At 37.8% G+C, this 25,277-nt stretch overlaps 6 protein-coding genes and 1 pseudogene across 13 annotated transcripts; 3 read left to right on the top strand and 4 right to left on the bottom strand.

The window, feature by feature from the left end:
* Nucleotides 1-52: 52 nt before the first annotated feature.
* Nucleotides 53-3,286, bottom strand: LOC109124641 (2-dehydro-3-deoxyphosphooctonate aldolase 1). 2 transcript variants are annotated; one of them, XM_087490857.1, is made up of 15 exons: nt 3,062-3,286; nt 2,895-2,964; nt 2,711-2,808; nt 2,491-2,587; nt 2,124-2,189; nt 1,978-2,037; nt 1,788-1,862; nt 1,620-1,704; nt 1,323-1,381; nt 1,175-1,219; nt 1,002-1,100; nt 835-882; nt 696-743; nt 530-599; nt 53-323 (listed from the first exon to the last, which is right to left on the bottom strand). In XM_087490857.1, the coding sequence occupies exons 2-14, from the start codon at nt 2,928-2,930 to the stop codon at nt 546-548; spliced, it is 870 nt and encodes a 289-aa protein (XP_087346983.1). In that variant the 5' UTR covers nt 2,931-2,964; nt 3,062-3,286; the 3' UTR covers nt 53-323; nt 530-545. The 2 variants fall into 2 exon arrangements, with proteins under 2 accessions (XP_087346983.1, XP_010472809.1); XM_010474507.3 differs by having other exon boundaries at nt 530-602; nt 3,062-3,235.
* A 7-nt stretch (nt 3,287-3,293) lies between these two features.
* Nucleotides 3,294-6,436, bottom strand: LOC104714242 (pentatricopeptide repeat-containing protein At1g79490, mitochondrial pseudogene; annotated as a pseudogene). Its single transcript, XR_015584148.1, has one exon. The product of XR_015584148.1 is annotated as a pentatricopeptide repeat-containing protein At1g79490, mitochondrial pseudogene (transcript).
* Nucleotides 6,429-8,592, top strand: LOC104752384 (uncharacterized). Its single transcript, XM_010474503.3, has 3 exons — nt 6,429-7,141; nt 7,245-8,282; nt 8,378-8,592. Exons 1-3 carry the CDS (start codon nt 7,063-7,065, stop codon nt 8,407-8,409), a joined length of 1,149 nt encoding a protein of 382 aa, XP_010472805.2. The 5' UTR covers nt 6,429-7,062; the 3' UTR covers nt 8,410-8,592.
* Nucleotides 8,593-9,688: 1,096 nt separating this feature from the next.
* LOC104752383 (inosine-5'-monophosphate dehydrogenase 1) lies at nt 9,689-12,075 on the top strand. The gene is made up of 5 exons (XM_010474501.3): nt 9,689-10,366; nt 10,486-11,084; nt 11,202-11,381; nt 11,467-11,724; nt 11,814-12,075. Exons 1-5 carry the CDS (start codon nt 9,964-9,966, stop codon nt 11,883-11,885), a joined length of 1,512 nt encoding a protein of 503 aa, XP_010472803.2. The 5' UTR covers nt 9,689-9,963; the 3' UTR covers nt 11,886-12,075.
* LOC104752382 (ent-kaur-16-ene synthase, chloroplastic) lies at nt 12,043-16,303 on the bottom strand. Of its 5 annotated transcripts, XM_010474499.3 has the most exons (15): nt 16,092-16,303; nt 15,922-15,989; nt 15,675-15,727; nt 15,300-15,591; nt 15,041-15,221; nt 14,713-14,924; nt 14,515-14,635; nt 14,305-14,402; nt 13,993-14,210; nt 13,812-13,927; nt 13,582-13,680; nt 13,189-13,404; nt 12,960-13,101; nt 12,617-12,862; nt 12,043-12,467 (listed from the first exon to the last, which is right to left on the bottom strand). In XM_010474499.3, exons 2-15 carry the CDS (start codon nt 15,959-15,961, stop codon nt 12,156-12,158), a joined length of 2,346 nt encoding a protein of 781 aa, XP_010472801.1. In that variant the 5' UTR covers nt 15,962-15,989; nt 16,092-16,303; the 3' UTR covers nt 12,043-12,155. The 5 variants fall into 5 exon arrangements, with proteins under 5 accessions (XP_010472801.1, XP_087346979.1, XP_010472802.1 ...); XM_087490853.1 differs by lacking the exon at nt 14,515-14,635 and having other exon boundaries at nt 16,092-16,129; XM_010474500.3 differs by lacking the exon at nt 16,092-16,303 and having other exon boundaries at nt 15,820-15,929.
* Nucleotides 16,304-16,448: 145 nt separating this feature from the next.
* LOC104752381 (ALA-interacting subunit 5-like) lies at nt 16,449-19,255 on the bottom strand. The gene is made up of 8 exons (XM_010474497.2): nt 18,885-19,255; nt 18,310-18,368; nt 18,122-18,196; nt 17,895-18,008; nt 17,702-17,772; nt 17,290-17,587; nt 16,872-17,161; nt 16,449-16,730 (listed from the first exon to the last, which is right to left on the bottom strand). The coding sequence occupies exons 1-8, from the start codon at nt 18,973-18,975 to the stop codon at nt 16,673-16,675; spliced, it is 1,056 nt and encodes a 351-aa protein (XP_010472799.1). The 5' UTR covers nt 18,976-19,255; the 3' UTR covers nt 16,449-16,672.
* Nucleotides 19,256-19,478: 223 nt separating this feature from the next.
* On the top strand, nt 19,479-24,648 carry ALDH5F1 (aldehyde dehydrogenase 5F1). Of its 2 annotated transcripts, none has more exons than XM_010474496.3 (20): nt 19,479-19,787; nt 19,995-20,108; nt 20,205-20,304; nt 20,446-20,494; nt 20,747-20,834; nt 20,937-21,047; nt 21,417-21,479; nt 21,589-21,699; nt 22,037-22,102; nt 22,210-22,287; nt 22,374-22,451; nt 22,676-22,742; nt 22,822-22,907; nt 23,083-23,115; nt 23,213-23,245; nt 23,404-23,504; nt 23,632-23,717; nt 23,807-23,913; nt 23,986-24,063; nt 24,308-24,648. In XM_010474496.3, exons 1-20 carry the CDS (start codon nt 19,686-19,688, stop codon nt 24,344-24,346), a joined length of 1,590 nt encoding a protein of 529 aa, XP_010472798.1. In that variant the 5' UTR covers nt 19,479-19,685; the 3' UTR covers nt 24,347-24,648. The 2 variants fall into 2 exon arrangements, with proteins under 2 accessions (XP_010472798.1, XP_087346981.1); XM_087490855.1 differs by having other exon boundaries at nt 19,510-19,787; nt 20,930-21,047.
* The last annotated feature ends 629 nt before the right edge of the window (nt 24,649-25,277 follow it).

Here is a 25,277-nt window from a genome sequence, read left to right as displayed (position 1 = left end):
AGATTTTGTCTTGTATATGTTTGTATATAGTTTTGTATCCAACGCAAATCAATCACGAAATCAGAGGACTATCCCTCGTTCACGAGAAAATTACAAGGTTCAACAGGTATAGTTTTAAGGAATACAAACAATCAGAGAGAATCCACACATATACTACCATTTTTCTTTGTATAAAACAACTATATATAACTCAATATAATCTTGATTCGAATTGTTTCTGATGAAGAATATTGCAAAAGTCCGGAGCAAACCGAAACAAAGGCTCATCACTGACTAAGATGATCTCCAGGACTTAATGGGGACCCAAATGTCTGAGAGTGGACCTAAAAAGTTTCAGGCAAATGAACAAGGAATGATATAGCTATATAAGAATAATACAAGTTTGTCACTTCTTCAGACGATGCCATTAACATGGCTGTTCTGTAAGAAGTTCACACTTTTTTCTCAACTAGTCCCCCACTGACAGTGAGAAGATCATAAACAGCTTTGTGTGGGAATTCTATCATATATGCCCATTTGGGTCACTCACCTCTATGACTTTGATCTTAATCATGGTAGGGTGTGAGATCGATTTGGAACCGCTGTTTCCCTTTTGTGACCCTCTGCCAAAAAATTTAAGAGTCAAGATCTTGCCATTGTTAACGAATCAACAATGGGAATCAACAAGCAGTAATCCATGGATTGAAAAGGCTTACAGCAATCGCGATGAGCTCTTCCAGGAGTTCTTCTAGATGACGCAAAGGCTTTGACAATAGAAACACACAAGAATGTTCACAACATTGCAAGAAAGAGATGGACACTTCTGTATTCATTAAGTAAGCACATTAAACTCACCCATTGAGTTGGACCATCAACTGGAGCACTTAGAGGATCATCATGAACCTGATCATAATCAAGTTGGAACAATGAATTCACGAGTACATGACCAATAATCCAATGAACTTGATAAAATGTCTAAAAGGATGTGGTATTGCCTAAGTGGTGTCAACAAGATATCCTACCTCCATGAAAATTCCATCGACGCCAACTGCTACAGCTGTTCTTGCAATGCATGGTATTAACTCGCGAAGGCCTCCACTAGCAACACCACCACCATCCAACTACACAAGGATGCATTGTTCGTCATTTGCTGGCTTAAAAAAAAACAAAAGATTCTTTTCAAAAAGGACAATACCTTCTTGCCTGCAGGTTGTTGTAGTGAATGGGTTATATCAGCGACCTGCCAAGAATTGAAACGTGTACGATAGATTGTAATTTAACAAACAAAGGACATAAGGCAGAATAGGAAATATGAAAAAGAAATGATGAAGCAAGATACATACAACAGGACAATTCGCTTCCCTCATCCACTCAAAGTTTCTTGGATCTACTATCAAATCATCTGATAATCAAAACAAACCAGACTATCAGACAGCCAATAGTAAAGGCAGGCCAAAGAATTGTTTAAGCACCCTTTGATGTATATTATTCAGCAATCCAACTTTTATAAGTTCCGAGAGATTTGCATGAGATTTGAGAATGCCTATTTGTTTATCAACACTGCTAAATTCCATGGACACAAAGATCATCCTAAAGCCTGCTTCCGGCATTCGGTATTTGAAAAGAAGATGATAACTTACTGTATCCAAACATGGTTCCTCTTTCACAAACCATCACATTTGGATTCCCAGCCAGTCTAATCTTCTCGGCTGAATTTTCCATGACCTTAGCATACATATACCCAGTCATCAAAAATATCCAGAAAAAAATATTGACCACCTTGAAATACCTTAGAAGAAAGAACTCACAGAAGGAGCACAGAATTGTCCTTTCTTAATATTGATAATTTTCCCAGTTTGTGCTGCTGCAACCAGGAGATCTGTCTGGAATTACAATTAACGGCTTAAATCATCAACAGTATAACAGATATCGATCCAAGATTGAAACTTTGAAAGCTACAAATAGAAGCTTTGAGGAAAATATGGTTTAGAGTCTCGCCTGGCGACATAAGAATGCTGGAATCTGAATTATATCTGCAACCTTGCCGACTGCTTCACACTAAGAAAATAAATAACACATCATAAGGTACCAAAGACTGTACTAGCTAAATCTCAGTTCTCTAATGTGAATACGTTTTTTTATACCTGGCTTGATTCGTGAACATCAGTTACTATTGGTAGGTCATATGCTACTTTCACCTTCTCAAGAATCTGCGTTGGAGAACCATAAATGTGACCATCAGTATTCTTGTTCAGATATAAATAGAAAATTACAGCAATTTCACGTTCAAGTAATTGGTAGCATCCTAGGCGAAAATTAATGCAATTTCTGCCATCAATTTAGTCCAAAGGTCCTAGAAGAACTTAAAATTAGTTTACATACATAAGATCCATTCAACATCAAAACTCTGTCAAAAGTTATCAAGTCAACAGTCCCAAAAACCAAATTATCTATTATATGGACACCCCAAGGACATAGAACGAGTGATTACAGGTAAACAGGGGAATATACCTTCAGACCCTCCGCCATGCCAGGACCTCGGAATGACTTTGAAGAAGTTCTGTTAGCTTTATCAAAACTTGACTTGAAAACAAGGGGCAACCCAACTCTATACCATTCACATACAACAAAACACACAAAAAAAGTAGCATAAGGAACTTGAAAAAAGGAACTAATGATGCAAGAAAGACACATAAAAGCTTCAAGTAATACAGAGCACAAGGAATCATACTTTGTGGCAATGTCTTTAATGTGCTTTGCCATTCGAAGAATATGTTCCTCGGATTCGATCACATTTGGACCAGCCAACAAAAAGAATGGTTCAGCAGCCTATACACACAGTTGATATACGCACTAACATCAAACTCGATGAATACTCATCAACGCTCTGGAAACAAAAAAGGCGAAACACAAACCTTGAGTTGGTTGTACAATGGTGATGATGCCGCCATTCTTATATCCGGAATTCAAAACCTTCGCGAAAATCTGAATCGGAATCTAACAGATCAGGAAAACCCTAATTCTTTCTATACACGGATCTGCGACGAATCAAATCAGAGATGGAGGGGGTAAGGAATCTGACCTCTTTAACTTGATCTCGAAGTTGCAGAGTGAGTGAAGAAGGGAAGTGAGATCTCGCGCGTGCCAAATTGGATTAATCGATTTTTAGAGATTGTGTTTGGATACACGGACAGATATTTATAATTCCTATCTAAAATAAGGATTTTGCTACAGTTCACTTTTTCCTATCATAACGACAAATCTTTTCCTTTTTCAGTACTTTTCCAATTTTTAACCGAACAAAATGGTAAATCTGAAGGCGTAAATATAATTTCCATTATATTTTCAGACAAGTATTAACAATGAGAGAGATTCGAAACATAATTCAACATAGAAAACGAGTGTCATTCACAAACTAATGACTTTTGTTTATGTCCTCTGTTAGAACGCTTTCGACGACATGAGTGGTTTGGGAGGTGACATAGATCTAAGCTCAGGTGCGGAGCTTGGGAACATCACGTTCAGCTTATGCATCAATATATCAGATCGAGACGGTATCTCGTTCAAAAGAAACTGTTGCACGATCGGTTTCTTGAACCATTCCATGACCAAATCGCCAGGTGCCCTCAACACGACTTTGCTAACCTCAAAAGGCGACTCAACAGAGCTCAACATCTGAGCTATTACAATCTTCAATGTCGGTCCTGTGACTAGCTTTATACGTCTCGGGACTACACCGTAGTACAGCATTCGTTTTCTGAACCTGTGGAGAGTGTGAACCACGGCTATGAGCGCGGCTCCAACCGATAAGTTTCTCACGTCGAGAGACCAAGCAATGTGTTGGTCAAAGACGATGGCCTTTGGGAAGAGTTTGTTCTCGTAGGCTACTTTCCAGACACATCGAGCTCTGTTTATCTGACCCATCAAAACTAGGTAGTTGAGAAGGACATTCACAAAGTATCTAGCAGCTCCTTCTTCGAGTTCGTAATCAATCCCTTGGTAAAATTCCCTGACAAACGTCAGAACTGGTTGTTTCCTCTGTTCTGGACCTGTGAAGAGACCACACATAAAAGCGTGAGCTTTGTGCTTGGTAGCGCTGAGGATTGACATCAATTGTCTCTCTTTATCTTCGTCTTGGCATCGGACTAGGTGGGCGAGAATCGAAGTGTAGAGCACCAAGTCAACTTTTCCAGCAGAATGCACAAGTGTCTCGAGCAAAGGTCTAGCTGAGTCGTATAAACCATTTTTCATGCATGACTCAAATAACTGCCTGATGATGAAATTGTTTGTTTTGATTCCTGATGAACCCATGAACCTAAGCCATTTCAACGCAAGATCAACAGAAGCATCTTTGATATATATCATCAGAACATCGCTAGCACAGACATCTACAGAATACCCCATTGCTTTCATCTCAAGTAGTATCTTCCCAGCAACATCAACGAGTCTTTTGTTGGCTAGAAGTGTAAGAAGGGAAATATAACTGCTAAGGCCAGGCCTTAACCCAGCATTAGTCATGGAGTTATAGATCTTCATTGCAGAGTCTACTTGCCCGGATCCAGCATGCATCTCTAATAGACACGAATATGTGGATGGTGTTGGTAAAAACCCAGCTTTCTCCATGTCTTTGAAAACCGACATTGCTACTTCAAGCTTTCCTGATTTTGCATGAGATTCAATGATCATTGTGTACAATCCAAAGTTTGGCCTGAAACCTGACTTCTTCATCTCATCCCAAAGCCTAAGAGCAGTATCTAGCTTGCCTGCTTTAGCATATGAATCAATCAAGGAAACAAACATAGTTGCCGATGGCCTATGGCCAAATCCCTGCATTTCCATGTAAACCTTCATCGATGTGTCCAACCGACCAGCTTTCCCCATTGAATCAACAAGTGAAGAAAACACACTAAAGCTCGGCCGGAGTTTCCTTTCTTTCATCTGCTGAAAAAGCTTGAAAGCTGCGTCAAGACGGCCAGATTTGGCTAAGCTTGGAATTATCAGCTCATAAGTTGACACATCCAACAAACTATCAGTTTTCTCCATGCTCTCATAAATCTCAAATGCCTTATACGGCAGACCCTTGTTCAGAAACAACATCATTAGATTATTATACGTCTGCGTATCAATTTTGCATCCCGACTCTTGAGCCTTTTTGAAACAACAAAAAGCGACCTCCAATTTCTCAGCTTTAGCCAGATACTGAATCACTTGGTTATAGGCATTAAGCGACAAATCACCGTGACTACTGGAGTCTTCAACCATCTCCTCAAACAAGGACTGAATCCCAACAAAATCTCTGCCCTGGTTCAACCCATCAAACAAGACGACATAACATTCATCGAAAGGCAAATACCAAGGCTGCTTCTTAGCCCACCTGAACAAACTCATCCCGGCATCAACCTCTTTAACAATCTTCAAAGACTGCGTAATATGAACCATATTGGGCACAAACTGGAGTTTGTCCAACTGAGTCTCCAACTCAGGTCCCCATTTCCACCTCTGCAGAACTTCAACAATCTTTGCAACAGCGGAAGCATTCATGTAAGGCTTCTTCAACCCACCAACCATTACATGGTCATCAAGCCCTGGCTCTACTGATCTAATTCCTTTACCGCTGTGTAATACACTACCCGACTCATCTAAATACTCTACCTCCTCAGTCCAGCCACTAGATTCACTACTTCCTCCGCTCTTTGCACCGCAAAATCTCCTGACAATACTCCGACTTGGTTTAGCCAATCCAACGAAATCAGGGTCTCTGGGTACAGAACAATCGGGAGAAAAGCCATTTCTAACCGCGAAATAGCTCAATAATCGAATGTTGAAGAAGTAACTAACGGCTAAATTAGGGCTGGGAGAAAGCAAAGGAGACTCAGAAATGGTACTCCTCCTACTAAGCGTGAAAATGGCATTTCTGGGAATTACTTTCGCGGTTCTTCCACGGATCATCAGGAGATGTAGAAAAGGTATTCTAATGCCAAAAAAATGAAATTTTAGGAATCAATCTCAATCCTAACCTGATCTCCAGTGATGGCGATTTTTTCCGTCTCTTCGTCGGCTTAAACCCTAAAACCAGAGAGAGAGAGACTTTAGTAGCAGTCAGGGGTTTTCCCAGTATGGATATTAGCAATTGGTTTTGTTACAAATTTAGTTAAAATATTTTTAGTCAAAAATTGAAATTTTTATTTTTTTCAAAGTCAAATTTACTAACATTTTTAGCTTTTTATAACCGTAAAATTTTGGATCTAAATTTGTCCCATAATACTTGTGGCGAATTCACAAAACCCAAAATATAAGTGGATTAGAAAAAATCATCCGAGCAATTATATTTACGAATCGTTGACAAAAAAAAAAAAAAAAAAAAAAACTATGAATCTCTAAACAACAACATCTTTAACTGATATTTTTATTTAGGTAGATAAAAGAACCCGAAATAAGATTTAATTTCTATGAAGACAGAAATAAAAAAATGGTGATTGTTTCATAACTGTTATATTTTAAATTTTTCCAATCCTCAAGTCCAGAGAGAAAGAAGAATCTGAGGAGAATGTGTGAAGCTTATGCAAGTGGATGTAGTCAAGAAAAAGATAAACCTAAAAGAGCTTTGTTTGAGTACAAAGCAAGCAAAAGTTTTAAACAACTTTCCTCTTTGATTATTTTACAATGTCAAGCAAGCATATATGCCCCCCCATTGGCATACATATGTGTATAATCATTGTACTATAAACACATTTTAGATAGTACTAATGATGTCAAAAATAAATTATATATGGTATGAATTTACCTTGTCTGTAGTTTAAAGTGAGCAACTAAAGTGCGAATCTTTACAAGAAACAGAACAGAACCTTATATCCTTCCATAGGTTGCCTTGCAGGATTCTTCCTGAGTTTTTTTTTTTTTTTTTTGTGTTTTACTTTTCTACACATGCACATGAGACATACACACAACATATATATAGAAAGAGAGGGAGGGAAGAGACAAATATTCAAGCTTTCTTTTGGTTCTGTTTCTTCTATTGAAAGTGTAGCTAACTGGTTTTAGTTTTGAAGATATAGCTTCTCTTTTGGTCTTCCTCTTAAAACCATGGAATCAAATAGAGCCTTGGCAACCATTTGTCTTCTCCTCTGTGTGATTATCACAGCCAATTTCTTCACTCATTGCGGTAAACCCTTTTCTCTATCTATTTCTCTCTATCCATCTCTATCTCTATAAGCGATGGATAATCACTCATTGATTATGATTGTGATTTTCTTATGTCCTAGTAGTAGATGCAAGAAGACAAGTGGGGTTCAAGAGAGAGCCAAAGCAGGTGATGATCAAAGCAGTAAAACACACATCATTGTTAGAGAAAATGATGACACAGCTCAATCTTGCTCAGCCTTTAGACTACTCCTCGTCCTCCAACACTCAACCTTACGGCGTTAGCACAACTCTCACTCTACCTCCCTATGTTTCACTTCCTCCACTGTCAGTTCCCGGCAATGCCCCTCCTTTTTGCGTTAGTCCCCCGGACACACCTCCTACGTCCTCTGCTCCTGGTCTTAGTCCCCCTCCTGGCCCGATCACATTACCAAACCCACCCGATTCCTCCTCTAACCCGAACTCCAACCCCAACCCACCCGAATCATCCTCTAACCCGAACCCACCTGATTCATCCTCTAATCCAAACTCAAACCCAAACCCAAACCCACCCGAATCATCATCTAACCCAAACCCACCAGAGTCATCCTCTAACCCGAACCCACCTGTTACCGTCCCAAACCCACCCGACTCGTCATCTAACACGAACCCACCCGTTACCGTCCCAAACCCGCCTGAATCCTCCATTCCAAACCCGCCAGAAACAGTTCCCAACCCTCCCGAAACTGGATTTACACCAGGACCACCAGGTCCTATTTCAGGTCCACCTTACTCTGAGCCGAGCCCATCGACCCCGACCGACACTCCTACTCCATCCGGCGGTGTTCCAACCGGATCAATTCCAAGTCCATCATCTGGGTTTCTTCCTCCGATCGTCTATCCGCCGCCTATGGCGCCACCGTCACCGAGCGCGAATCCAACCTCGGCTTACTGGTGCGTGGCTAAGCCATCGGTCCCTGACCCAATTATTCTAGAAGCCATGAACTTTGCATGTGGGTCTGGAGCTGATTGTCATTCAATTCAGCCCAATGGGCCTTGTTTCAAGCCTAATACGTTATGGGCCCATGCTTCGTTCGCCTTCAATAGCTATTGGCAACGGACCAAAGGTACCGGTGGCTCCTGCACGTTCGGCGGCACAGGCATGCTTGTCACCGTTGATCCAAGTAAGTGAATTACATTCCATACGACTAGAGTTATTACTCCTTTTACTTATACTGTACTTATAGGGAAATATTGATATTCATTTAATTTTTGACAGGCTTTAACGGGTGCCATTTTGATTTCTTCTGATGCATGAAGACGAAGACATCTCTCACTTTTACCTTTTGTTGGATTACGAATAATATCAAATAAAATTTTGATATAACACGTTAGCTAGGTGGGTCTCTCACTTGTAAATTGTAAGTTGTAACCCATTAAAGCTTAATTTACTTTGGAATGGCATATAATATATACACTAAATCTTATGCTAAATTGGTATATTGCTTTTACTAATGGAATTAAGTCTTCTAGACTTGTTTGTAGTACGTTGCATCTACTACACTTCTATCACTAAAAAAATCTTTATTTATACGCAGATTCCTTTACCCCCACAATGATATTGTAGCTTTGAAATAAAAAATGTATACGCATTCTCATCACCATATATTTTTCTTATAGAAAAATCATTACTCCGGCCTATAATGTCATTACGTCAGACACGTGAATACACTGCTTACCTTTTGCTATTTGATTAGCGTCCAGTAAATCTCGTATAGATTGTCAAACGAACAGTCTCAACATATAATAAAAATTAAATTCTAAGCAAAAACTGGAACCAAAATTAAATGAATTTGTGAGAACAGTGGTACAATAAAATATTTGTAAATTAATACTCTATAAATTAATAAACACTATAAATTAATAAATTTTTCTATTTCAAAATCGGACCAGTGTAAAAATAACAAAATTTGATAAGATAATATGTTAATAATTTTTTTGAAATCTCCATATAAAATATGATCCCAATAACATCATAAATTAATAATCATGTATATATATATACATATATGCTGATAGAATAACGTATGTTTCTCTTAAGCTTATATCTATAAAACAATTATTATGTTGTATTTTCAAATTATAATGATATAATTATTCTATAATATATTATAAAAATAGTTAAAAAATTTTAAAGTCTTCAATTTCTAGATATGCATCATTTATATTTTGATAGTTAGATAGAATATTAAAATACTATTTTATTATTCATAAATTTGAATTTATGTCATGTGTATAAGTAAATTTATAATTTATTGTCAATATATTGTCTAAATATTAAAAATTCAGTTCAATACCATAAAATTTACAACATCTAAAAGTTTAATCTTATTTTGCTAAAATTATCTCAATTCATAAATCTAAAAAATTTAAACAATTAAAAGTATATTTATAAATTAATATCACTCTAAATTAATAAAATGTTTTGGTCCCAACATTATTAATTTTTAGAGATTTTACTAAATTATTAAAAAAAACCAGAAAAAGGAAAGATAGTAGAAACAAAACGAATCTAGCAAGAAAAAAAGAAGAAGATAGGAAAATAGACAAAAATTGAAAAAAAAAATGAAAAGAAAAGAAGAAAGGAAGAACATATCAATCAATAGATTTGCACTATATTAGGAAACTATACTCTCTAATAAACTTCGTCTCTCTCAAACACAAGACACAACACAAGACACAACGCTCCAAACGACTTCGATCAATTCAATACTTTGAGAATTTGTCGTCTTCCCAAAAACCCTTTGCCTTAAACCCTAATTTACAACAACACCCTTCGCCTCTCTTTTTTTTTTTCCTCCTGCCATGTCGAGATTCGAAGATGGATTCCCGGCGGATAAGCTCTTCGGTCAGGGATACTCTTACACTTACGATGACGTCATCTTTCTTCCCCACTACATCGATTTCTCCACCGACGCCGTCTCTCTATCCACGCGCTTTAGTCGGCGCGTGCCCCTATCTATACCTTGCGTTTCGTCTCCGATGGATACTGTCTCTGAGTCTCACATGGCTGCTGCAATGGCTTCCCTTGGTGGGATTGGAATCGTTCACTATAACTGTGACATCGCCGCTCAGGCATCCATTATACGCCAAGCTAAGTCCCTCAAACATCCCATTGCTTCCGACGCCGGTGTGAAGTTCCCTGAGTACGAGATTACTTCTCTGGATGCTTTTGGTCCTTCTTCATTCGTTTTTGTCACGCAAACAGGTCAGATTCATATTCGTTTTGCAGGAATCTAGCACTGTTTTTAAGGATTTGAACTAGTTCAATAGATTTGAGTGTAATGATGGTGAATCCAAGTGTGTGTTTTGTTTGATATAAAACAGGAACAATGACGACTCCGAAACTGTTAGGCTATGTATCGAAATCGCAGTGGACGAGAATGAATTACGAACAAAGGGAGATGAAGATTTACGATTACATGAAGAGCTGTGACAGCAGCGACTATGTTGTGCCATGGGACATTGATCTTGAAAAGATTGAGTTTTTACTAGAAGATAAGCAAAAGGGCTTTGTGGTTCTTGAAAGGGATGGTGAGACTGTGAACGTGGTGACCAAAGACGATATACAGAGGGTTCAAGGATATCCCAAGTCAGGGCCAGGGACCGTGGGTCCAGACGGTGAGTGGATGGTTGGTGCGGCTATAGGGACAAGGGAATCTGATAAGGAGAGGCTGGAGCATTTGGTTAACGCTGGGGTCAATGCCGTTGTGTTGGATAGTTCTCAAGGGAACTCTATTTACCAGCTTGAGATGATCAAGTATGTGAAAAATACCTACCCTGAATTGGATGTGATTGGTGGCAATGTTGTGACAATGTACCAGGCACAGAATTTGATCCAAGCTGGAGTTGATGGATTGAGAGTTGGTATGGGGTCTGGTTCGATATGTACCACACAAGAGGTTTGTGCGGTTGGCCGTGGACAGGTAAATGAAAAAATACTCTGAATGCTAACTGTTTGATTCTTCTAGAAGGTGTTAACTCTGTGAATTATGTAACTTAACAGATTCCTTCCTTTTTTATTTATGATTTGGACATCTTAGGCTACTGCTGTGTACAAGGTTTGTTCGATCGCTGCTCAGAGTGGGATCCCAGTTATAGCGGATGGTGGCATCTCAAATTCAGGTCACGTTGTAAAGGCTCTCGTCCTCGGAGCATCAACTGTTATGATGGGAAGCTTCTTGGCCGGAAGCACTGAGGCTCCCGGGGCTTATGAGTATAAGGTATGGTATAGTCACATCTTCTTCCGGTTTAACTTACACTTTTTTCTGAAACGCTATTTGTTTTGATTGTTTTTGGTAATGATAGGACGGTAAAAGGATCAAGAAGTACCGTGGAATGGGATCACTAGAAGCAATGACTAAAGGAAGTGACCAAAGATACTTAGGAGATAAAACAAAACTTAAGATTGCTCAAGGAGTGGTTGGAGCAGTCGCAGATAAAGGCTCAGTGTTGAAGCTGATACCTTACACAATGCACGCCGTAAAACAAGGTTTCCAAGACCTTGGTGCTTCTTCCTTGCAATCTGCTCATGATCTGCTGAGATCAAACATCCTTAGGCTCGAGGTAAATGAAACTTCTTGTCTCGATTTTAATTCCCAAAAACTTTCTAATTTAGTGACAATATTGCTGATGCTGTTTTGGTTTTGTGATAGGCTCGAACTGGTGCAGCACAGGTCGAAGGAGGAGTTCACGGGCTAGTTTCTTATGAAAAGAAATCATTTTAAGCTTTGGCCAAAATTTGAGGATTTTGTTTGAGTATTTCTTATATCATGTTTCATGTTATTTTTATATATGCTTAAATCTAACTTTTAGTTTTTATTTATTTAACATCACATTGTCTCCTAAGTTGTTGCTTTATTGTTAGACTAAGTTATAAGATGATTTGTTGAAAATTTATAAAGAACTCAACGAAAATAGTCAGCCTTGGTATTTTCTCTCGTTATTCTGTAGCAACAAAAAAAGAAGACAAAAATTCTTATTTTTGACCTGCCAAATCAAGTTAAAGATTCGTCCTGCAAGGTAATTGGCTCGTAGATCACAGATTTAACAACATTCATCAGATTATGTGATGTGAATCCATCATCCTTCCTGTAAAATAAGTTCAATACTTTGCTCATCTTCAAAAACACTTCTTTGCATTCCCTTGGAACTACACTTCCCTTCTCCAAAACTAGCTTATGCAATTCTTCCCTCTTTCTCTCTGCTAAACCTTTCATCGATTCAATGATCTCGTCTTTGCTGCGACTGTCTCTCTCCTGTTTCATGTGCAATGAAACTGCATTCAGCTTCCCCTCCTTGCTTTCTCTCTGCAAGAAAACATCGAAAGGGATACATAATCCTAAATTTACGAGCAGAAGTTGGTTACTTACCATTATCTTGTTGGATATAGACGTCTATTGCCATCTTTCAACTGTACATTGTAGTTTAAAGTCTAAATTCTTAAGAAGAGTCTTACCTTAAAACCTTGTATGTCATTAAGAAGACGACCCATGGTGCTCACGAGCTTGTAGAGCTGATTATATTGGTGGCTATCCACTGTCTTCTCTGAAAGTGGCGGTCCGATTAGATAAGTAGCTGGGAGGATAATTGGTCCTAATGCAAATGATATGTACGCATTTTTCATGTAATCCTCCAAGCTTGGTGTTGACTTGTTACTAGACCACTCCGCTTCTCTCAACATAGACTTGAGCAAATCCAACCACTGCAACCGATATAGTATGAATTAACTATGTTCAGATGATCTGTTAGGATATGATAACAACAGATAATATAATCGTCTGGGATTATAGATACTTAACAATTTTCACAATGTGGTGTGTCACAGTGCGTCCTTGATAGGTGAATGCTTTGTCTCCTGTTTCTAGAATTGTATCCCTTAGAACTGAGAATATAATCTCAACATGTTCCGAGCGGTACTCAGGAACACCGTTCAAATCCCACCTGAAATTTGTCAGGGAAGAATAATTATGCTTTTAAGAGGGAACAAGCAGAGGAAGAGCTTTGAAAGAAAGAGACAAATCAATATACTTTTCGACCAAGTGTATGAGGTTTTCCAGTTCTTCTTTGGACCCTCCAACATCAAAGAAGTCATCTACAACCGTTGTAAGTACTCCACCTTTGGCCCAAGATATACGGGCATCAGATAGTTCTGGAGAAAATAAAGTTGCAGCCCCAGAAAAATAACAGTAAGCCAACTTCTGTCTAGCAAATCTCAGTTCCTGCAATCTATTCTCCACAATCCACCTGCAATTTGGTGAGCAGCATTATAGACAAACGAATATGCTGATTTGAGGATATAACAAATAAAAGTAGCACCTGAAGTCATGACGTGAACTCGTTCAAGTGTGTAGTTATATTAGTAAAACTAGTTAATTTATGCAAGAAAGCTGAATGAATGAAAAAGCTTAGCTGGGAGTGCACCTATCAAGATGTTCCATTTCTTCCCGGTGTATGGACTGGCAGAAATTGAAGTCATCCACAGCTATCTTCAGGATATCAGAGCTGCATATATTGTGCAAACTAGAACACAGAAGAAATCAAGAATGATAGTTGATGTCCTTATTAGAATGTCGTTTAATGGAAGCTGAGTGTGCCAAAACATATGGTCGACAAAGAACACAAGCTACAAAGGAATGAAGTAAAGTTTTTACCGATATGAGGTTTTTGTGACTCTGGTGTTTTCGCCAGCGCAACCATTGAGCAGTTTTCTCCTGTGATCTAATCTTTCTAGGCTTGCATAGGAGGGAAAACCAAGAGCATCCTCAACCTGAAAAAGATAAGATTCTCAGAAAGCTCTCACAGGAAGATAGATAAGTAAAAGAGATTATGTACCTCTTTCTTGAGGCATTTATCTCGAACAGAGGTCTTAAGCCAGTTGGACAATTCCATCTCTAGATATTGTTTAGTCCAAGAACACTGCTTCTTCAAAGCTGACTCATGTGGATAACTTTGGGCAGCCTTAAATAATTCTAACACAGAAAACGAATCCTTAAGATATCCTTCCAAAGTATCGGAGAAACCAGATTCTTCTGCAAATGGTTTTAGAGGATCTGCAACAAACACATCGTATCAGCTTAACACGGACATGCACATAACTCAAAACTAGGCTATATATATGCATCCGAAAGAAAGAGGTCATTTCACCGTAAGACACATCATAGCCATGAGCAAGCAATAGTCGGAAAGCCAAAGCACAAGTGGTCAAGTCCAAACATATTTCTTCATCCCCACGCAGCCAGTATCTGTTTATTGGTTAATGATAGTTTCCAAAAATCATGAATATATTAAATAAAACTACCGTTAAACTAAAAAACCATCATAACAAGTTTCAATATTTCGCTGACGGCATTTTACCTATAGGTTTCATCCAATAGGCTTTTGATTTCGTGTTTGAAATCCCTATCGATTCCTAAGCTTTCAAGAGTGTCAATTATACTAAGGCGTGCATATTGATCAGATGGATAAACTGTGGGAACTGATTGAGAAAGCAAACTTATTAGCAGTGGAACTCTTTAGATACAACGGATATGATAGCCATGTTGATAGATGTACCTGCAGCCTCAAATCTCTGAAGGAGAGAACAGAGATAACGGAGACAACCATCATTTCCAAACTGAGTAAATGCGGCTGCTGTTGTTGCTGGAGAATCAAACAGTGACCCATTTTTCCTTTGGTATTTAACGATCAGATTCCAATCTTTTAACTTTCTTGTTCCCTCTAAAACATAGGCCAGATATGCTTCTCTTCCCTTTGAAAATCTTTCACTATCAGTCATCAAATATTAAATAAACAAAAGTTGCTGAAATGAAGACTTTGTGTACATGAAAATATTTCAGTTTCGTCTGAGTATGCTAATAAAAGACCAGGAGTATACGTATACCTTCTAAGATCCAAATCTCTTTTCAGTATCATGGCATCCACGATTTCTGAGCCCAATGGAATCACAAGGTTCAAATCTCTAGCATATTCAATCATCCCAGGAAATATAATATCAAATCCTGCTGGTTTCTGTATGGTTTCATCAGAGACTGATGCAGAGTTCAGCTCAATAAACTGGAGACCTGGATTTTGACAATCATCATTCCATGAATCTTCCAAAAGTCAGATAGCTAGTAACAAAACAGAAAAAAGAAACTGACCCTTGTTTATTTGTCTTTCACCAGCTCCCCACTTCTTTAACGCAAGGATACTAACCAGAGTAGATGATAACACATCCTTCTTAAGAGATTGACGGTCATGATTATCAAGTCCCCAAGATCCATCTTCATGTTGATTTTCCAATAACCACTTCACACACTGTGGGAAAAGTGGAGCATTCTGAGAACTACTAGGTGATGGAACCATTGCTACCCAGCTAGTGTCGTAGGCCGAAACAGAAAGCTCAACTTTATCTAACATCTTCCTAATCTTTTCCTTCGTTTGCTCAAAGCTCTGAATAGTTTAAGAATATTAGTTGGTCTAAAGACTCTAAACCAGAATTATCGTTATATTCAGCTGTAAAAAAGTTCACTTACCACATTGTTAGATCTTGTCTGTTGTACTGCTTCCAATCTCTTTTCCGAAGTAGCTGCCACACAACAAGAGAGAACCAAATCAAACAGAATTCGATTGCGGGACAATTCGTAGCTTTAAAACTACAGAATGATGTCAGTTTTTTACTTAAATCTTCTAATTTATCCCGAAGAACAAAATTCGAGTATTAAAATCCAGGAAACATGCAAGCGAAGAATAAAGAGATTGAGAGAGAGTACAGTCAGTAACCTGAGATCGGAGATGAACAACCGGAGGAGCGGATATACATGGATAAACGGCGTCGTAGGCTTAGAGAACTGATGAGAAGTCATCATCATCAACAACCACAGTGAGAGGAGTCAATTCCCAAATCGTGAAATTAAGTAAATTAAATGAAAGCTACAGAGAAAACAAAATACTCTTCCGACGAATTAGCCTTATAACCACCGTATGACCCAAAAATATCTGCAAATCAATCCTTTTTAATACTGTACTACTAAAAGATTATTACGAAAGTCATTTTTACTAATTAGAGATTACGATAAAGGATAATCAGAAGGAGGAAGTCTATATTCTACTAGTGTAGAACTGTAGATTAGATGTGGACCGTAGATATATATATCGTCGACTCGACCAATACTCCATACTACTACTAGTTTTTAAAAATTATTACAAGTAAACGATCCTGAAATATTTCTTATTAATCCAAAACCAGTCACCACGAAACTACAACAACATATCAAACCGTTAAAGCTTAAAGACTAAACAAAATCATCTGGTTAATGAAACTTTGAACTAAATTCATTTACATTATTTTCTAAACACCATTTACTGTCCAGTGTCTTAACAACGACATGACCAAAAAAAAAAACGTTTGTTATTCAACAATATTAAATCATAAAACGGACTATATTTTCTCTTTCTCTCTTTTGTTAGGTCAAACAAAACTAGGCCGTTTGACTATGTAGGGGATCACGCCTGATTGCCCTGAACAACTCTGTTATTGTAAACCTCCAGCACTTCTGTTCCACGAAAGGTACGAGGGATCTCCGAGTTGCCTGAAAACGAAACCCAATTTCATTTCACTAGTACACATTCTAAAAATGATGAATTCCATAATCTCACTAGACACTACCTAATAACGACGTATAAATATACTACCGTAACAAAATAAAGTAGACCTTGAGGTGCTAACGTACCTTGGCTTAACTAGATACAATACGGCGAATGTAACTGCCAAGAACAAGCAAATGCTGCCTACTGTCAGATAAGCAATCCCTAGGAAATCGTTCCTTCCACCGAGCCAGCTAGTTGTTGATAGCACTAGCTTCTTCTGCCCATTGAAGCTGTACGTGTTGTAGTTGTTCTTCAACGACACCACTATCGTATCACCCGCGTTTAGGTCCGTCTCAATCTTCCCATACAGCTTCCTAAATGTTGGCAAAGCCGCCGTTCGCATCCACACTATGAGATCTTCTTGCTCACTCAACTATATATATATATATATATATATCCAACAGAAGAACTCTAATTAATCACACTTGTTAACATCCAATATCAGATAATGAATCTATCTAAATTGATTGATATATAGATATATATTGGAGGCTTTGTTACCGATTTATTAGTATCAAGTTTTCCACCGCCTATAGGCGCTCCTGTCTGAAAGTTTTTAGGGAAGACATTTTTCCCAAACTTGTTTTCTCTGTCACTCTTCCATGAGATGTCTTTCTTATTCACAGGAAGTTGTTGGCTGTTTCTTGAAAAGCTATAAGTATCGTTGAACAAACTCCAAGCAACAAGACCACATGGAACAATTGGTTCCCCACCCACGTTATCCTCAGGTGCACAGGTCTTCACATCATGCTCGTCTCTTGGATTTCTTAGCTGTGCATCGTTTCGACTTTTCACATACCTAACACACATAATCAACCAGAAAATTGTAACTGAAACTATTACTTGAGGTGCAAATAATGCAAATTACTATTACTTGAAAGAAATTTACTAAGATTAAATGCAGGCAAAGTACCGTCTATGGTTTTGGTAGAAATTCTCAAGTTGGTAGTAAACATAGACAGGACGCTTCATAGCTTTTGTCACCTGGAAAAGGAAAAAAAAACAAAGGCTTTAGAAAGAGTCATACCTAGAAGGAAACATCTACTATAATACTCAATCGATCATAGGAAGGAACTAAATTGCCATAGAAGAAGATATATATCAACCGTTATTGTTCTGTTACATATCTTCTCTCCTGCACCCTGTATGTAAGCGACCATGTTGTTTCTAGACGATGGTGGAATGCAGTCTGTGTCATATCGATCAACAATCTCGACGACCTTCAAGAGTAATGAAACGAATCCTCAATAAAGCGCAAAACGGAAGCTGGCGAAACAAGCATTAGAAAAGAAAAAAAAAAAACAGAGAAAACATTTGGATAAAGCATACATACTCCTTGAGAAGCAAATAAGCAGATGACTCCAAGGGGAATGAAGACAACCCCAGCGACTAGAAATGTTAGGATTACCTGTAAACAATAAGAAAACAGAAAAAATAAATACATGATATTCAAACCTTGTAGCATTGCACTTATGCCACTTAAGAATGAGACAAAAGTCACTAAACCGTGATGAAACTTACCCATCTTGGAGTAAGAATTGGCTTGCACGCTGGAAGCTCCTGCTGAGTAAACTTAGAATCTGGTAAAAGGGAGTTTAGACAAAAGTTTCTTAATAACAGAGAATCGAACGAAACCTACTATATTTATTTATATATACGATTTGGTTTATATTTATATAAGAGTACTGATGGTAAAGTTTTCGAACATAAGATTCCAACATATGTAACATCAAAAATCCAACAACCTAGCTGATGAACCTCTCTTCTCCGTCTATAGAAGAAGAATCAAAACTAGAATATACAAACTATACAAGAATGCATATTAAAAGATATGTGCCAATAACATACGAAACATGCAAATTAAAAGAGATGCTGATCGAGGCACAACAACACCACAAACAAAGAATCACGTAACTATCTACATATGCACATAACCGTTCTCGGGAGATAAAACAAGAAATTTTGCATCAACTGGTGATTAAAAAAAAAAAATCGATCGGCATTTAAAGAAAAAAGACGAGACGATCGACAAAACAAAGATGGATAGACCAAAAAATCAAGAAAAAATTGTGAGGAGATAAAGATAGAAAGATTACATTTTGGTCGCTTAGATGCTCTCCTCACACCGGAAGAAGGCTCACCCGATCCACCTCCTCCGACGGTGGAAGATGCTGCGTTGGAACTCATTACCGAAGAAATCGATGAGAGATCAAAAAAAATTTGTGTGGCGATTCTAAATCGTAACGACGGCGATAACAGATCCTTACTCGAGAGAGGGTAAGAAGAATGTTAGGTTTGGGTCACGAGAGAGAGAGAACATCTATATCTACTTCGGGAAAGATTGATAGATCTTTTAGATGAAGAAGCAAAACTCTGAGAAAGGCAAAAAGAAAAAAAAAAAAAAAAAAAAAAAGAGGACGTGACAAATGCTGCTGTTTACATGGGAGGGAAAGATCCATCTATTAATAAATTAAGGAAATTAAATATACATCAAATATATAATACGAGGAAACCCAAAGTTTTTTTTTTTTTAAAAACGAGAATTTTGTGTAGAGAAAAAAAAACGGAAGTTTTTCGAACAAACCCGGCAGATACGGTTAATGTGCCACGTGGATTACACGTCATTAATTAATTTATTCCAACCGAAAGCGGGTCAAAATAACCCACCTGTCATTTTTTGACTTTCCAATATTTTTAATGATTTTATTCCTCTTTTTAATCACACTCACTCTCATCTCAAGACCCCCCCCCCCCCAGGACCAGGTGGCGGAGAGTGGAGACGATATTTTATTTTACTCACATCTTCTTCTTCGTTCACCTGTCTCAATTTGATTTCGTTGCTTTTAGCTTCACCAGCTTCTCCGATCTCACACTAGTTTTTTCGTTCGACCGAGGTGATGGTAATCGGAGCAGCAGCGCTTGTAGCCATCGGCGGTTGTCGAAAGCTTGTCTCGTCGTCACATACTTCCCTCCTCCTTGTTTCTTCTCAGTGTCGCCAGGTTTAAATCTTCTCTCTATCGTTTCTTCTTTTTGTAATATCCAATATTATGACTCAATGGTTATATATCTGAATGCAATTTATCTCGATCTTGTAAGTCTCATGGTGGAAGTATATAAATATTAAGAAAGGTCAATTTTGATTTCCTCCGCTCCGATGTGTTTCTAAATAGTTTATGATGCTCGCCGTCAATTGAATTGATTATCAGATGAGTACGGACGCACAAAGCGTTTCTGAGAAGCTCAGGAGTTCTGGTCTGTTACGTACACAAGGTCTAATAGGAGGCAGGTGGATTGACTCCTATGACAAGAAGACAATTAAGGTCATTACGTCTCTGCCCCTTACTCTCTCTCTCTCTCTCTCTCTTGATTTTGTATTGCTTTCTGTTGACATCTTCTTACCTTGTTCTTCTTTACAGGTTAACAATCCAGCAACCGGTGAAATTGTTGCTGATGTTGCATGTATGGGAACAAAAGAGACAAATGACGCTATTGCTTCTTCTTACGAAGCATTTACATGTATGTCACCCTCCCTAGGCTTCTCCTCTTGAATAATACCTATAACTGTTCTGTCTCTGCTCAATGTTTGATGGTCGCTGAACAATGTGATGTGCTGGGGAGGGATAAAATACTTATTTTCTGTAATTCTCTTACATTCAGCTTGGAGCAGATTGACTGCTGGAGAGAGGAGTAAAGTTTTACGGAGATGGTACAAACTTTATATCTTGTAGCAATGCATACTCTTTATACATATTGTAGTGTGGATGGGGATGTTTTAGGATTCTAAGGTCAGATTAAGATCGCTATGCGGGAATGTTTTCCATGGATGTCAACTGCTCATGAAATTAGAATATAGTTTCAAGGCTTTTTAAAGATACGGGCAGAGATATGGTATCTTGCTTGAAGCTTGCTTATATGGTATAATTTCAATGGGGTTCCTACTTCGTTTCTCCAAACACAGGTATGACCTCCTGATTGCACACAAGGAAGAACTTGGACAACTTATAACTTTGGAGCAAGGAAAACCGCTAAAGGAGGCCATAGGAGAGGTAGATAATTCAGTTTGTAGTTGAGAACATTGAATGTGCCCTGTCTCAAGTGTTGCAATCGTTTCTTAAAAGCAATATATGATTCTGTAATTTAGTTTGCAGGTCGCATATGGGGCAAGTTTTATTGAGTACTATGCGGAGGAGGCAAAACGTGTATATGGTGATATAATTCCTCCTAATTTGTCTGATCGCCGGTTATTAGTTCTAAAACAGGTTTGCCGATTCTTGCTTCTAAATTCTATATATGCAGCTTTTATTTGTGAGTGACACAATTCTGCACCCTTAGCTTAACTTGGAAGTGCGTAAATAGAGATATTATTTTCCAGGCAATCTGGTCTTGGAAATCTGTGACTTTACTTTGCATTCCTACCCCCCCACCTTCACATTTTTTTGAAAATTTTCAAGTTCTGTTGCAATGCTATATGAAATGAGAACTTGGAGAACCTTAATCTTGTTTTGCGAATTCCCTTTCATATGTGGAGATTCCTAATGTACTCTTTTTCCGTGTCATGTGGCTGTATTTATTATATCACATGTTTAGTATACGCCTCAATTGCTAGAATCTCTTGATTTTCTATGCAGCCTATTGGTGTTGTTGGCGCAATTACCCCTTGGAACTTTCCTTTAGCCATGATTACTCGGAAGGTCTTGCTAGTTTTACCATTTTATTTAATCGTATTCTAATATACTATCCCAGTAGATTATGTAGAACTTCTTTTCATTAAGTTTATGTGGATGGTTGATGGTATTGCAGGTTGGCCCTGCTCTTGCTTCTGGATGCACGGTGGTTGTTAAACCATCTGAACTTACTCCCCTAACAGCTCTTGCTGCAGCTGAACTTGCACTTCAAGCTGGAGTTCCTCCGGTAATTTATATGTCTAATTAACCAGCGTATCTGGTATCCTCAAGTTTGATTTCCTAAAGTCAGGGAGCTGACCTGATATTTTGTTAAGTTTGAAAATGCTGTCTTCCGTTTTAACATTTGATTTGATTTAACCTAGCGTTTCTATTTTTGTCAATGTGGCTCCTAAACTGATTTATGACCCATTGATGTATGACTGTGTGGCTTGAAGGCTAGTTTTTAACAATGTTTCTTTTGTGCTATTGAACTGTCTGGCCTGACCATCTCTTTGGAATTTTCCCTTTTTTTTTTTTTTGTATTTGTAACATTTCATGATTCATTTGAATGGTATTTTCAACAGGGTGCACTTAATGTAGTCATGGGAAATGCTCCTGAAATTGGGGATGCTTTACTTACAAGTCCAAAGGTTTCTCTAATTATCTTTGTTGCTGTTATTTGTATATATATGCCATTAGTAATGATTCATGGTAAGTAACCTTACCAATTGACTGTTTTGTTTCTCGTGCTACTTAGGTGAGGAAAATCACATTCACAGGATCAACAGCAGTTGGAAAGAAGTTGATGGCAGCTGCTGCACCTACTGTCAAGAAGGTATGCTTAAGCAACGATATCATGCTATTTAAAAATATATTCTCCAGATCATGTATCACTGGTATCTCAACTTTTTTCTTGTGTAGGTTTCTCTAGAACTTGGCGGCAACGCACCCTCCATAGTATTTGATGATGCAGACCTGGATGTAGCGGTAAAGGGAACGGTAAGTGTTGGTCATGCGTGTTAGGGCATTGATTTCTATAAAAGATGCAAAATGTTGATCCATCTGGAAAAATTACTCGGAAGTGACAATATCCTGGTTCTTTTCCATATGAGATGTGTCTTACTTTTTATCTGGTTAATTACGTCCAGACTCCACCTTTCCGAGCTCTATAGGGATTTCCAATACCATAAAACATTATTTACCTATTTGATCTGTGATTGCAGCTTGCAGCAAAATTTAGGAATAGTGGTCAGACATGTGTTTGTGCGAACAGAGTACTTGTGCAAGATGGTAAGTATTGGGATAGTCGACACACCCCTCCTGGATCTTGCATCCGGTATTAACATAACATGTTATATCTTTTCAACAGGTATCTATGATAAATTTGCTGAGGCCTTTTCTGAAGCGGTTCAAAAGTTAGAAGTAGGAGATGGCTTTAAGGAAGGGACAACTCAGGTAAGTCCTTTATCGATCTTATACTTCTGAGAATTTAGGCTATTTGCTATCAAATCCAGTCATCAGATCACACTATTGGTACCTCGTTTCTACGTTCTGTCAACTAGCATCCCAAGCCTCTTGTCTGCCCTTTTATTTTGCTGTAAATTTATATGTCGCTTCAACATTCTTATAGGGTCCACTTATAAACGATGCAGCAGTGCAAAAGGTACATTAGTTGTACTTTCCAGTTTCTGTTTTGGTTTCCATGTACAACAATTATATTTGATGTAGTCTTACTTACTCGTCATGCATAATAATTTCAGGTAGAGTCATTCGTACAAGATGCAGTTTCCAAGGTTTGTATTTTCTCATTTGCGTTCTTGCAATCCTTGATTTCTAAGTGAGGCAGTTCATATTTTCTAATTGTATACCATTCATTAAGACACAATTCTAGTATTCCTTCAATATGAACACTAGATGAAATATCTTATTTGTTGTTGTCTTCTTCTTACAGGGAGCAAAAATCCTTCTTGGCGGCAAAAGGCATAGTCTAGGGATGACTTTCTATGAGCCTACTGTTATCCGTGATGTTTCGAGTGACATGATTATGTCTAAGTAAGTACTTAAAGCTTCACATAATTGTAGTGTTATAGCTTTTGTTTCTCTAAAGAAATGAACTAGAAACATCTACTGTTCATCGCATTTTTGTGATCAAAAGAACTGCATGTGTTGCTTGTTCTAGGGAGGAAATTTTTGGACCCGTAGCTCCCCTTATTCGGTTCAAAACAGAGGAGGACGCTATCAGAATCGCTAATGACACAATTGCAGGTTTGTCTTCATGTAATATTAGTAACCTTCTCCTTGTATATGTCCAGTCTTGGGCTAACAAAATAAGTGGAGATGTGTTGTGTGTGCAGGACTTGCTGCGTATATATTCACAAACAGTGTCCAAAGATCTTGGCGTGTCTTTGAAGCACTTGAATACGGACTTGTAGGGGTGAACGAAGGACTCATATCAACAGAGGTAAGACCAGAAATGAAAGAATCACGTTCTCCTAATTATTTCCAGGCATTTGCTTATATCTTTTGATTGCAGGTGGCTCCATTCGGGGGAGTGAAGCAGTCTGGTCTTGGAAGGGAAGGATCCAAGTATGGTATGGACGAATACCTTGAGGTAACTCAGAACACCTATTTATCTCTTATTGAACTACGCTTCAGTGGATCGAATTGGTCTTATATAATATTAGAAATCCCACATGAAGACGTAATAAAGTATGCAAGGCTAGCCTTATATAGGTGGTTAGTTTTACATTTTCCGATTGCTCCCAAATGTTTTTTTTTTTTTGAATTCTTTCTTAGCATAAAGTTGTACAAATTACTTTTCGTATGTTGAGTCTTGGCTCTTGGCTTTGACACAGATCAAATACGTATGCTTGGGAGATATGAATAGACACTGATTTGGTGTGTTAGAGAAAGCATGGAAATTGTAAGTTCGTCTCCTCCATGGCTCCACTCACATCCTTCTACTAATCAAAAAGCTCAGCCCTTGGGTTTTCTTTCTTGCTGTGGAACATAATAAGGATTTGAAGGATATTTATTATGAAATAAAGGTTCAAATGTTTCACAGTTTCAGCATGGTTTTTAGATAATATTTTGGGGTTTCCATTTTATTTATCTTTGTTTTACGTGAAATATCTGTGTAATATTTTTTTACTCCGACATTTTTGCTTGCGATATATAAAAGCCAAAAGAGTAAAAAGGCGGTGTTGTTCTTTGCTTCAGTTATTACCAATTCTTATACAAGTCGATGTGTATTTGGGTTTATTTTTCTTTTTAATTAGTATCTTCTCATATATTATAGACTTATATGTTTCATGTGACAACAAACAATGTTTAGGAGGACTATAACTCACAACAGTCAGTCGATATATCAAACTTAATGCCAGTTATTAAAATATTAATGAATTCAACAAAAAAATTCGCTCGTTTATGTTTCAAAATAGCGATAGATTTACATGGCTCTTTGCCAAACTTGGGATTTTATTTTTCTTTATCTTTTAAAAAAAATATGGGGAAAAGATAAGAAGGTTGGAAGGAATATATTCATTTCGAAGAAGAAATTCGAAAGCACCATCAAAAAAAGATGCTTGAAGTTCAAGCAACTGTGGCCTCTATTTTTTTATAAGCCGACTTACTTTATTGTCACTAAATTCATTTTCTTTCTTTCTTTCTTTTTCATAAGCTCTTAGTTTGCTTCAACAACAATTAGCTAAAAGTTAAACATCAGCTTTACTTGGTTTAAATAAAAACAAACACTTTGCTTTCTTATCATTTAAACACACTATAACATTTAGATTATAATCATCACTAAAAACATATTAATCAAGA

Source organism: Camelina sativa, chromosome 16 (assembly GCF_030686135.1).
Source record: "Camelina sativa cultivar CO46 ecotype springtype chromosome 16, ASM3068613v1".
Taxonomy (NCBI): Eukaryota; Viridiplantae; Streptophyta; class Magnoliopsida; order Brassicales; family Brassicaceae; genus Camelina; species Camelina sativa.
This window is presented reverse-complemented; position numbering and strand designations above follow the sequence as displayed.